At 39.5% G+C, this 12,996-nt stretch overlaps 1 protein-coding gene across 6 annotated transcripts in view; it reads right to left on the bottom strand.

Annotated features, from left to right (window-relative positions):
- Positions 1 to 5,269: 5,269 nt before the first annotated feature.
- Positions 5,270 to 12,996, bottom strand: part of myom1b (myomesin 1b) — a 29,796-nt gene continuing 22,069 nt past the window's right edge. For 3 of the 6 annotated variants that reach the window (XM_082546234.1, XM_082546235.1, XM_082546236.1), the window contains 13 exons: positions 12,810 to 12,954; positions 11,414 to 11,473; positions 11,073 to 11,140; positions 10,865 to 10,978; positions 10,353 to 10,412; positions 10,017 to 10,104; positions 9,889 to 9,927; positions 9,704 to 9,809; positions 9,351 to 9,514; positions 9,079 to 9,115; positions 8,910 to 8,932; positions 6,485 to 6,540; positions 5,270 to 6,374 (listed from right to left, as the gene is read on the bottom strand). In XM_082546234.1, the coding sequence (XP_082402360.1) occupies positions 6,114 to 6,374; positions 6,485 to 6,540; positions 8,910 to 8,932; positions 9,079 to 9,115; positions 9,351 to 9,514; positions 9,704 to 9,809; positions 9,889 to 9,927; positions 10,017 to 10,104; positions 10,353 to 10,412; positions 10,865 to 10,978; positions 11,073 to 11,140; positions 11,414 to 11,473; positions 12,810 to 12,954 (1,221 nt within the window). In that variant the 3' untranslated portion in view covers positions 5,270 to 6,113. The remainder of the gene's footprint in view (positions 6,375 to 6,484; positions 6,541 to 8,909; positions 8,933 to 9,078; positions 9,116 to 9,350; positions 9,515 to 9,703; positions 9,810 to 9,888; positions 9,928 to 10,016; positions 10,105 to 10,352; positions 10,413 to 10,864; positions 10,979 to 11,072; positions 11,141 to 11,413; positions 11,474 to 12,809; positions 12,955 to 12,996) is intronic. The other 3 variants (XM_082546237.1, XM_082546239.1, XM_082546238.1) reach the window with 1 other exon arrangement.

Genomic DNA, 12,996 nt, shown 5'->3' with positions numbered 1-12,996 from the left:
TAAAAACAGTCATAATGCTCGGGTCTTATTTTCTACAGTTGAATTCAATTCAATTCAATTTTATTTATATAGCGCCAAATCACAACATAAGTCGCCTCAAGGCGATACAGAGAAAAACCCAACAATCATATGACCCCCTATGAGCAAGCACTTTGGCAACAGTGGGAAGGAAAAACTCCCTTTTAACAGGAAGAAACCTCCGGCAGAACCAGGCTCAGGGAGGGGCGACCATCTGCTGCGACCGGTTGGGGTGAGAGAAGGAAGACAGGATAAAAGACATGCTGTGGAAGAGAGACAGAGGTTAATAACAGATATGATTCAATGCAGAGAGGTCTGTTAATACATAGTGAGTGAGAAAGGTGACTGGAAAGGAAAAACTCAATGCATCATGGGAATCCCCCAGCAGCCTATGTCTATTGCAGCATAACTAAGGGAGGATTCAGGGTCACCTGGTCCAGCCCTAACTATATGCTTTAGCAAAAAGGAAAGCTTTAAGCCTAATCTTAAAAGTAGAGATAGTGTCTGTCTCCCGAATCCAAACTGGAAGCTGGTTCCACAGAAGAGGGGCCTGAAAACTGAAAACTGAAGGCTCTCCCTCCCATTCTACTTTTAAATACTCTAGGAACAACAAGTAGGCCTGCAGAGCGAGAGCGAAGTGCTCTAATAGGGTGATATGGTACTACAAGGTCATTAAGATACGATGGGGCCTGATTATTTAGGACCTTGTATGTGAGGAGCAGGATTTTGAATTCAATTCTGGATTTAACAGGAAGCCAATGAAGGGAAGCCAAAACAGGCTAACAAACCCTCCTGTGCCAGTGGCAGCTGAACTTCATTCAACCATGGCCTGCAATGACTTCGCCAAATTCTTCACAGAAAAAATCCAAAAAATTAGACAAGCAATTGGTACATCAACAGCAGATCCGGGATATGTACTGTGTCCACCAAAAAACTGTTTAAACACCATGAAACAGTTTCACCCGATTAACAGCAAAGACCTGGAGGACATCTTAGGTCAACTGAACTCCTCCTCCTGCTGTTTAGATGTCCTGCCAACAAGTTTTTTCAAAAAGGTCTCAAAGACTTTAGAGTCAGACCTGTTACAGATCGTCAACTTTTCTTTATTATCAGGTGTGTTTCCAGAATCACTAAAAACTGCTGTAATCAAACCTATACTGAAAAAGGACAATCTTGACAAGACACAAATGAACAACTACAGGCCGATCTCAAATCTCCCGTTTTTAAGTAAGATCATTGAAAAAGCAGTTTCTCAACAGCTTAGTTACTTCTTAAAACAGAATAACTGCTACGATGCCTTCCAGTCAGGTTTTAGACAGAACCACAGCACTGAAACCGCTCTGACCAAAGTGTTTAATGACATATGTCTGAATACAGACAGTGGAAAAATGTCAGTCTTAGTTTTACTGGATCTCAGTGCAGCATTTGATACAGTTGACCACAACATATTACTCAAACGACTGGAGAACTGGGCAGGTCTTTCAGGAACTGTACTAAACTGGTTCAAAACATACTTAGAAAACAGGAAATACTTTGTATCAATAGGTAACTTCACATCTGAGCAGACAAGCATCACATGTGGAGTTCCCCAAGGTTCCATCTTGGGACCCCTTCTGTTTAACATTTACATGCTCCCACTGGCACAGATTATAAAGAACAACAAAATAAACTATCATAGCTTTGCAGATGACACACAAATATATATCACAATGTCACCAGGAGACCAAGGCCCTGTACAGGCTCTTGGTAAATGCATTGAGGAAATTAACGACTGGTTATGAAGTAATAGTCTTTGGTGCCAAAGAAAAACGATTACAGGTCACCAGAGACAGTCTATACACCTAAAAACCACAAACCAGGCGAGAAATTTGGGTGTAGTGATGGATGCAGACCTAAACTTAGAAAAACACATTAAGACAATAACAAAGTCAGCTTACTATCACCTCAAGAATATATCAAGGATAAAAGATCTGATGTCTCAACAGGACCTGGAAAAACTAGTCCATGCATTCATCTTTAGTAGGCTTGATTACTGTAACAGCATCTTTACAGGTCTACCTAAAAAATCAGTCAGACAGCTGCAGCTCATTCAGAACTCTGCTGCTCGAGTCCTCACTAAGACCAAAAAAGTGGACCACATCAGTCCAGCTCTGAGGTCTTTACACTGGCTGCCTGTCCGTCAGAGGATAGACTTTAAAGTTCCGATGCTGGCCTATAAAGCTCTGAATGGTTTAGGACCAAAATACATCAGTGACCTCCTGACCCAGTATGAACCTTCCAGATCCCTCAGGTCATCTGGATCCGGTTTTTTTATCAGTTCCCAGAGTCAGAACCAGACACGGAGAAGCTGCATTCAGCTTTCATGCTCCATACATCTCTAACAAACTCCCAGAAAGCCTCAGATCAGCTGAAACACTCAGTTTATTTAAATCCAGGTTGAAGACTCACCTATTCTCAGCTGCATTTGAATAAAGCACCAAATCCACACTTTTAAGCTTAAATTTCAAAACTTACATTTAACTACTGATTTTATCTACTGTTGTGATTTTATGTGTTTTGATTTTATATACTGTTTTGTTTGTTTGTTTGTTATTTAGTTAGTTTGTTTGTTTGCTTGCTTTAATCAATTTTAAATCATGCTTTTTATTTGTTTTTGTTTCTAATGTCTCTGTAAAGCACTTTGAATCACCTTGTTGTTGAATTGTGCTATACAAATAAATTTGCCTTGCCTTAATCGACCTCTGCAAATTTTACTCTTGTTCATCTGGATCATTTCTGCTCTGTTTCACAACAAGAATTTCTCATGTTTGCTTTATTCGTCCGTGCAAACTAGAGAGGCGCCTCTTTAAGCTGGAAAGCCTGCATCACTCTGTATATTCTTAAGAGTACAATATGGAGTACAAAGAAGTATAACAGCTCCTTTATTTAGGCAGATACAGCAAAAAGATACACACAGCATATTGAAAAACAGTATGTGGTTATTAAAATACTACCATCCCATTTCATTTAGTGTAAAGTGGAATATTGTTATTATTAATATGTTATGATAAGCCCACAGCAAAGTATATAATGGGTTTATATTCATTCAGTGATTTCAGGTTGTTTCAGCCACTGCTTCAGGCTTCTCTGCACTGTCTGCAGGTTGCTCAGAAGCTTCTGATTGGTCAACAGGCAGTGTTTGGTTGATCAAATCTACTTTTGCCTCTTTAGTTTGATCTGAATCTAAAGCAGGAACTTCTGCAGGGTCCCCCACATTTTGTGCCTCGCTTTTTTTGCCCTGCTCTCTGTCTTCCACATTTTTCACAGTCGATGCCTTTGAAACAGATTCTGTAAGGAAATATTTATTAGTAAGCATTTCAGCCCGTCATGGGAAAATTGCACCATTCTGTAATTTTGCCAGTGTTTAAACAACAAACGAAAACTCCTCACCCTTTCGCTTCTGCATTTTAGTTCCAGTAAGTGTGGTTTTCATCTTTTCCTTTGGTGTGTTTGAGCCAAACACTACATTTCCCTCTTCATCAGTCCAATATGAAGTCACCCCCAAGTCAGGTGTCCCCTCTGTGACCTCCACCTGAGTTCATCCACAGTGAAGGGAGACATTGCAGTGTGGTAAAGCTCTACAATCATGAACTAATCACCATACAGTCATTCAGAAAGTGAAATCAACTACTTACCCATGAAGCTCAGTGAGATCACACCTACCGCTGAAGGCTAAAACAGTATCATCTCATAGAGAAAATGATAAAACCTGTCATAATTAAGCTATTTAGGCTACTAAAGTTTTTGCAAAATGTTAAATTTCAGCTTCACCTCAGTTTAATTTACATTAACACAAAAGTTTTTGTATTATTGCAACTTTCTAAAAAAAGAAAGAAGAGATCGCAATGAGAGATTCGCTGATGTATTGCAAAGAATTGTGTCTTTAATTTGATGCAAAAATATTATTTAATCTTTTCTCTTTAAAATGCTCTCAAGCTGAAACGTTCAATGAGTCCAACTCTGGTGCAAGTTGAACTGTGATCTCTTAGGATTTCTTAGTTATACAGTTACCCTTTGTTAAGTTTTTTATGGTTATGTGATATGATATGCACTCACTGGACACTTCATTAGGTACGCTTGTTCAAATGTTCATCATCAAACTAAAGCTGTAGCTCACATGGGTTCACCAAAATTGACAGAACATTGAAAAAATGTTACCTCCATTTCTGCAGTAACATTTGGCTGGTAGGAACTGAAGTGGATTTAAATAACATTAAACCATGCATTAATCCTTGATTGTATAGACAGTTCAGGCTGCTGCTACTGTTTCTGTAATGATGTGGGGGATATTTTTTTTGGCACACTTTGATTTAGCACTAACTAAATTAGGCCCACACAGCCGACCCGAGTATTGTTGCTGACCATTTCCATCCCTTTAGTTGTTCAAATAGGTTTCTCAAACTGTTTTTTTCATCATGACGATGACTTCACTGTAATCAAATGGCCTTCCCGGTCACCACATCTTAATCTAATAAGCGTCATTGGGATCTGGTGGAACGGGAGATTCCTTCATAAATGTGCAGCTGACAAATCTGCAGCAGCTGTGTACCTAAAAAATTGACTGGTAAACATACTTAACCATTTGGCATACAGCTGGTGACTTAATAGTGCCTATGTATATATATATGGTAGAAATAGATTTGATTTAAACTTGTATAACTAATAGTTTTGTCACTTCAGGTAAGTATAAACAAAATGCGAAGCAAGAAGGATCTCATTACCAACTTAATAATGAGCTAACTTAAAAACTAAAAGTTATGTATTTATACATGCAGCAACTGATGCATAAGAAAAATATCTGGCCCCTAGGCTCTGAAATACACCCTTATGTTCTGTTATTACATTTCAGACTGAAGAACATAATAGTAAAAATGGCTTTTATCTAATTAGAAATGTTCTGGATATTTGTGCTCTATGACAAAAAGACAATACTTTTTTCGTGTCCCTCTTTTGTGCTCATTGTAAAGAGAGTGTCACGTTATCCTGAGGATACGGCAAATGATTGTCCTACAACAAATATCAGGATTACAGTGAAGGGGGTGAGTTGTGTCCATGCTGGTGGTGGATCTTCAGGCTGTCCAACTTCTACAGAAATAGTGATCGGGAGTGAAAACAGAACAACTCGACTGAAACAAGAGAGTGAAACGTAAAAGGTGAAGAATTGAAATCAAAGTGACACGACTCAGAAAGGAAAGACAGAAGGTGGAGGAGGTGGGGAAATACATGCTTTTTTTATTAGTCTCATCAAAAAATGGGAAAAGGAAGAGAAACAATAACCTCTATTGTTGGTATTAACAGTGACCTCACAGTTTTCACTGCATCAACATCCAGGATAATTACTAATTATGGGCTGGGGAAAATGGTGTGTTATATAAATAATAGTGAGTAGACAGTGAGCTGACTTGTACTGTTTTCTGCAGAAGATAACATTTAGAGTGAATGTGAATAAAGTGGAACACACATAAGTTTAAAATTTCACTGAAACGCACATTTTTAACTGTTTTGCTACAAATTATATTTACTTCCAAAGCACACCATCGGAATAAACCCCGGCACATCTGTCTTAACTAGTTTATTTCTTGCAGGTTGAGAAAGATAGAATTGAAATTTGTGCCGTCTCTGTGAGATTTTTCCCACAATTTAATGACACGGTTTCAGTAAATCTGACAGCTGCACGCAGTCTGAAGTACTTGTCTTGTCAGGTTTGCTGGGAAATCCACATAATTTGTAGCAAATGTAAAAACATTTATGTTTTTAATAGACATTCCACACTAACCGTGACATTTTTTCATAGTGGCAGCCACAAATAAGCTTCAGATTTTCAGTGAGATTTGTAATTATTGGACCAAATGTTCACATACAGTATTAATCATAATCTTAAGTAACTCTTTTCGTTGTACTTTTTTTGGTGTTCAGTTTCATCACCTCGGGAGTTTATTTGACTGATTTCTACACAAACCATCAAACACCACCTCTTTTTTTAAAATCTTTTTTTCTTTTTAACTTTTTCCAGTACGCATCATTTTTACATATTTACGACAAGATTTGGACCGCTTTTACTTTTTCTTGCCGCCCGCCTCTTCAGGGATGAACACACTTACGGTGAAGTCCCCGCTCTCTGTGCCGTACTTGTTCTTCACCAGGATGCTGTACTTGCCCGAGTCTGACGTGTTCACGCCGGTGATGGTGAAACTGGCGAACTTGCCCGACTCGAACTTCAGGATGCAGTGCTCATCAGACGTGATCTCTCTGTCGTTCTTCAGCCAGGTGACCTCTGGCACGGGGTTGCCCGAAATGTTGCAGGTGAGATTGAGAGCCTGAATGGAAAATAAGGCACAACTCAGTTACACTCAGGGCAGTCACTGTAAAGGTTAAGACTCTTAGTTGAAGACGTGCAAACCACATGAATTCAGCTAAAACTGTTTACCTTGCCCTCTTGTATGGTGACCACATCAGGGAGGCCTCCTGCTACTCGAGCACGATCTGAAAAGTAACAATATTAACTAATGAAAAATGATTTTCAAAAACAAAGCATGTTGCACACAGTGCACGCAAACTGTGTTTTTATCTAACATGAAAGACTTTATGTGGCTCAGAACAGTCTTCGGGTTAGTATTCATGTTCAGGGCTGTTGCTTGTTGTTTTTAACACATTCCAATTTTATTGCAATGGACTTAAATTTGCAATAAATATGGTAAACTGGCTTTTTAAATTACAATCTCTGATTTATTTATTTATTTTTTAAAAAGAGTTTTTCTTAATGTTTTTAGAATAAACTATAGTACTAACTGGAGTTAATTTAAACTTCACAGAATAGAGCTCACTTTGACCCACTGAGTCATGATAAAAAGAAAATAGCTACACCCTCTCACTCTCAGGTTTTATGTATCAGGACATAATAAAAACAGTCTGGTTCTTAGCAGGTCTTAAAATACAACCTCAAATGAACACAGTATATTCTACAGTGAGACTCTCAGGGACCTGGATCTAAGCAATCCAGGGTCCCTGAGCATTTATGGACTTGTACGTTATATGTTTTTGGTGTTGCTGTCCTTCATTCTCCCTGCTTGCAGGTGTGTGTGTGTGTGTGTGTGTGTGTGTGTGTGTGTGTGTGTGTGTGTGTCTGGAAGCACCTGTTTACAGGTGCCTTCAGGCCTGGTAGGTGTGGCCTTGCCACACCTGAAGACAATCACACAGCTGATGAAGCCCCGTCGGAGGAGCTACTTAATGGTTAATAGTTAATGGCCTGTATTTGTATAGCGCTTTACTAGTCCCTAAGGACCCCAAAGCGCTTTACACATTCAGTCATCCACCCATTCACACACACATTCACACACTGGTGATGGCAAGCTACATTGTAGCCATAGCCACCCTGGGGCGCACTGTAAGAGTGTGGTGGAGCTCTCGCCGATGCTGGATCATTGCGTGACTTCACGTTAGTCTCTCGTCCAGTCAGTAAGGTTAGTCTGCCGCATTGCGTGTGTCTTACAGCTGCCTGCCCGTTATTTCCCCAGGAGAAGCGTGGAGACTAGAGGGCAGTGAGCACGGGGTGCTCAAACACTGAGAAGCGGAGACAGGAACACTGGCACTGGGAAGAGGACATGTCACGGGAGTCTGGAACGCACTGAGTATTTATTGTTGTGTTTTCCACTGTTTGCATTCAAAGCTCTGCGCCTGGGTCCTCCTTCCTCACATCCCCACAGTTGGCCAGCGGCAACCGTGACAGAGACAGGTTATTCACAAGCAGAAAACATTCAAGATTATTGCCAAATTCATTGTAAGATCAGACCGTGCAATGCTCAGAGATATTCCAGAAAACTCAAGAGCTGCATCTCAGACTCTGTAGGCTAAGACTATGGGTTGTTTTGAAGAATTGCCAAGAGGAACATGGCACCACAGCTGAGCAAGTTCGATCTGAACAAATCACAAGACTTCCTTGGATAGACAAGACCGAAGTAGAATTGTTTGGTCATAATGCAAAGAGCCACATTTAGCAATAATCAACACCTCATACCGACTGTCGGCACAGTGGTGGAGGGGTGATGATTTGAGTTTGCTTTCCACCCACAGGAACCGGACATCTTGCAGTCAGTGAGTCCACCACTAACTCTTTGTATACCGAAGTATTCTAGAGTCAAATGTGAGGTCGTCTGTCTGACAGCTAAAGTTTGGCTGAAATTGAATCTTGCAACACGACAATGATCCCAAGCACAGCAGCAAATCTACAACAGATCAGCTGAATAAGAAAAAATATCAATGTGCTGCAGTGGTCCAGTCCAAGTCCAACCTTAAGAGAGTTGTGCATATACCAGTATATAACCACAGCGATGTGATGCACTGATGAAGTCATAGACAAAAGAATTACTTCAATGGCATTAAGTAATATGTCATGTGTTGTTGTCCATCTAAAGTTGCATTTAACTCATTTTTAGACCTTTTCTATGGATTAGATGAGTTTTTAAAATTGACAGAGGGTGTTTCTTTGTATCATGTCAGCACGTGACTTATCCTTTGTTACTTCTATAACTCAGTTTAAGTAGTTGACACAAATCAAATACACAAATGACTCTAACTAGGAATGTAAAAATTTTTGCTTTCTACAACATGTTATACTTTAAGTCAACGGAAGTGGAGGAAGAAAATAAATTGAGGAACTGAAATCATATTAATAGTCAAGTTACTGAGCCCTGGTTGTACTTTTAGTCACAGTAAAGTTAGCTACATAATTTGAAACTGATTTAAAAGCAATATATTTGCAACCCGTCTTCATGAAGATTCAGCATCTTCATTATCAGATCTGAAAAGGCCAAATATTAAAGAAGTGGAGCTATTGTAAACAGAGTACTACTTACTTCTCTCTGCAATAGCAGCAGCTCTGAGGAGAGAATGACAAATTAGGTCAAAGTTGAGAATGACAAGTGACATTCTTTACATCATTTTTCCTTATATGAGAAAAGCTTTGCTGGGACTGTGGCTACATACAGAAAAGAAATGTTAGTTATAGGCTGGTTAATGACTTACTTGAGTCTCTGGAATTCTGCAAAAGCATCATCAAATGCTGTAAAACAAAAGTTGTAAGAATCAGTTTTACAGGCCAAGACACATCTTTGTGTCGCACAGCATACAATAATTGCAAAACATCACGTTAAAGAAATCTAACTGATAACTGAGGTGATAATTCCTACAAAAGAAAATCAAACTTTTCACATCATGTAAACATGTTGGAAGCTGGCAAGATGAAAAAAGTTTAAGATGTGAAATCAGCCCAGTTATAAAGTCACTTAGACACTCACCTTGACCAGAGAGGTCAACGGTCCTCCTGAGGCCACCTTTTCCATCGTAGAACTCGATGGCATATTTGCCCATGTCTTTCTCTGTGGGCTCTGTGATCTGAAGCCACAGCTGCTCCCCGACCACGCCGCTCTTTATGCGGTCAGAAAAGGCAATTGCTGAATCCCTGTCAGAGAGACGATATGAAAAACGTATATGTTAAAGGCCACTTTGTGACACAAAAGCACAGAAGCGTCTGATAAGATGAACACTTGGTTTAATCCTGACAACTCACAACTGAAAATTGAATATACATCAGGTATAGACTTGATTAAAAGTTGCTTGTTTTGTTCATGTCAATCAACCAAGAACCTACTTGTAGTGCCATGTGACTTGGAGCAAGTCGTTGTAGTAGCTGACAAAGGTGTAGAGTCTAATGCCCTCATCTGTGCTTGTGATCTTCAGTGGAGTGGAGGAATTGGCTGCAAAGACAAACATCCTTATTTAATGTGTGTTGGGTTAAATATGTACATCATCTGTGGACTAAATATTTCTTCTTACCGATAACACTGAAAACTTCATTCATCAAGTCTTTGAAACCTTAAAAAAAAGACACATTTTATCACCCTAAGTGGTTCATTTGCTGCATTTGTTTCTGATTTCATTGTTGTATTGCCATACAAAGTTACCTTGGTCTGTCAGATTCAGGGTGGAGGTGTCCTGTCCTCTGTCATCCTTCAGAATCACCTCATACACACCAGCATCCTTCTTGGAAATCTGACAGCAAAAATGCAACAGCAAATTAGCTCAGGAAGGTTTTGCAAAAGGAAATTAAGCGTATTCGTCTGAAAAAGGCAAGCGCTTCTCTTCAGCTAGGGGCGCTGCAGTGCACACGTATATGACGCAAAAGCAAAAATAAGAGGCGAACAACAGCTACGAAAAAAAAAGAAAAGCATTCTCAGGCAAAAACGGGAAAACCAGAGGTGGCCGTTGGCCCACGGTCACAACAGATAACTGATCCCAACTTTAAGTCTTCTCCAGATCGGGCTGTCGACAATGTCTGCTGTGTCTGCGGGGAGGTCGCGCTGCAATGGGACACATGTGACATCATGTTTATATGCTGAATTACCTGTGAGGAAAGCATGTCATAATTGGACAGACGTTTACAGACAATATGACACGATGGGATGTGAGGGGTTCGTGAGTTATACAGTAGATAAGGGACAGAGATGGGTTAGATGAAAAGAGAAGACAGAGATTGTGACAGAGCAGTTCAAATGTCTGGCTTGTTTCCTGTTTTATTTTGAAAATATTTATTTTCTCTTGACTTTTTTTCACCTGTGCCCAGTCAGCCCTCCATGTATATAGTACATATTCCTGTCTCTGTTGGAAGGTAAGGACAGAAAGATCCACACAGAGGGAAACAGAGCAGCACATTTACAGCCATATATGCAAATGAATTCAAAGGTGGTTATACAGTACAGAAATATACACACATATATACGGATATTCACACTTCACTTTCTCACACTCTCACCTGAGCAATTTCCAGTTTCAGCACTCCCTCTGCAAAGCTGAGGTGCTCGTCCACTTTGATCTGGTGTCTGTCTTTGTGCCACAGTGCAGAGGTCTCCTTCTTCATGTTGCCCACCTGAATTCCAGCACAGCAGGATGATGTTTTCAGAGCTCAGTTACATTAAAAAAGAAAAAAATGTACAAGTAAAATCTCTAAAACACAGGCTCACCTTGCATTTGAGTACAACGCAGCATTCTGGTGTCACTTCCCAACTCAAGTACTCGATAAAGTGAGGGCCTGGAACAAACGTCGCAGGTAAAATGATGACAATCGGGCAAATAATGAAAACTCAATTCTGTGAAAATTTTCATAGAGCTGTTAATCTGATTAATGAATCTTCATCACTTTTAAGCAAAAATTCCAAATTTGCTGGTTTCAGCATCTTCTGTGTGAGTTACTGTCAGCTTTTATATTTTTTGTTCTGTTTTAAATGTTGAAGAAAAAGATTAAGCCTCTGAGAATAACACAGATCCATCAGTCATTAAAATACTCTTGTGCTCAGGCGCTTACCTTGTTTTCGGAAATACTCCTTTCTCTGGAACTCTGATTCCTTCTGCAGCTGCTTGAACACTGAAAAATACACAAATGACAGTTTTCATAAATTGTGGTTTAAAACAACACAGATACCATTAAGTGCAATTAAATGAAATTAGAATTTAGCTGGAGCTATTACAACATGATTTCTAAAATGTTTCAGTGCCCTCTAGTGTTCATATGTTGCAGATGTTGAGTTCTCACCAGACACTTTATGAGCTAAACCTGTTAAACTGCTCTATCAAAATATCAAATAATTGCAGCAACTCAATGCATTTAGGCATGCAGACATGGTTAAGAAAAACTCTTGTTCAAATCAAGCATCAGAATGGAAAAGAATGATTTAAGTGACTTTGAATGTGTGGCTCAGTATTTTCAGAAACTGGTGGGATTTTACCCAAACAACCATCTCTAGGATGTGAGATAATGCCACTTTGATCTTAGAGGTCGGAAGAGAAAAGCCACCCTGCAGCTCAGGAAGTAGAGCAGGTCATCTGCTAATCAGAAGATTGTGTGTTTGATCCCTGGCTCATCTTCTGAACCTTGAGTTGCTCTCCGATGCATTTATTGGAGTGTGAATGTTAATTAGAAAACACTAGAAAAAAGTGCTTGCCTCAATGGACGAATAAGTATGTTATATAAATGTTTTTATATAGCACTTTTAATCCTCAACTATAATAGAAAAGCACTATATAAGTCCTTTTACCAATAACTATTTGTTATGACCAAGGTACGCAAAAGAGCATCTCAGAACACACAACGCGTCCAGTCTTGAAGCAGATGGGCTACAGTAGAAGATGTGCCACTCCTCTCTGCTAAGAACAAGAAACTAAGGCTACAGTTTGCACGGCCTCACCAAATCTGGACAACAGAAGATTGGAAAAACACTGTTGGTTTGTTATGTATCAATTTCTGGTGCAACATTCTGATGGTAGGGTCAGAATTTGGTTTTGTGCTTCCTACTAAAAGCCACTTTAACCATATTTAAGTGATCATGCCAATGAGAAACATGAAGAGGACTAATTGGGATTCAATATCTGGCCTTAGGACACTTATTTAATAATGCTTGCAGACAGACTGGAAGGAGCAGGTATCAAACCATCCACCACCTGAGCCATAATGGCCTCTGGTACAGTCTGCTTTACTGCTGAAAGTAAAATCGTTTTGGTTGTTTCACATGAGAGATATTATTTAATTTAATTTGTAGGGTTGCCACTTTCTATCAAACCTAATCAAAATATACCCAGCGTGGCAGAGTGTTAAATTATTTTATATGGATAACGTTCTGAGCTTTTTATCCTTGACTGTACACATTCATTCACAATTAAAAGTCACGTTTTCTTTTTTCTTTTTTTTTTTTAAATAAACATACCATCCCCTATCAGTACCAAGCTGGACTGGTTGGTAGCTTTTCCATCCTGCAGCTGGAAGGTGTACGTGCCCTCATCCGCCGGGGTCAGAGACTCCATGGTCATCTCAATCACACCGGTGTTCTTGTCAAAGTTCATCTTATATTTCTACCACCCCAAATAAAGCAGCAAATTTTTTACTTTAAAACA

Source organism: Aulonocara stuartgranti (assembly GCF_965226115.1).
Source record: "Aulonocara stuartgranti genome assembly, chromosome: 9".
NCBI lineage: Eukaryota > Metazoa > Chordata > Actinopteri > Cichliformes > Cichlidae > Aulonocara > Aulonocara stuartgranti.
The sequence above is the reverse complement of the archived record's forward strand: the minus strand, read 5'-3'. Positions and strand labels throughout refer to the sequence as shown.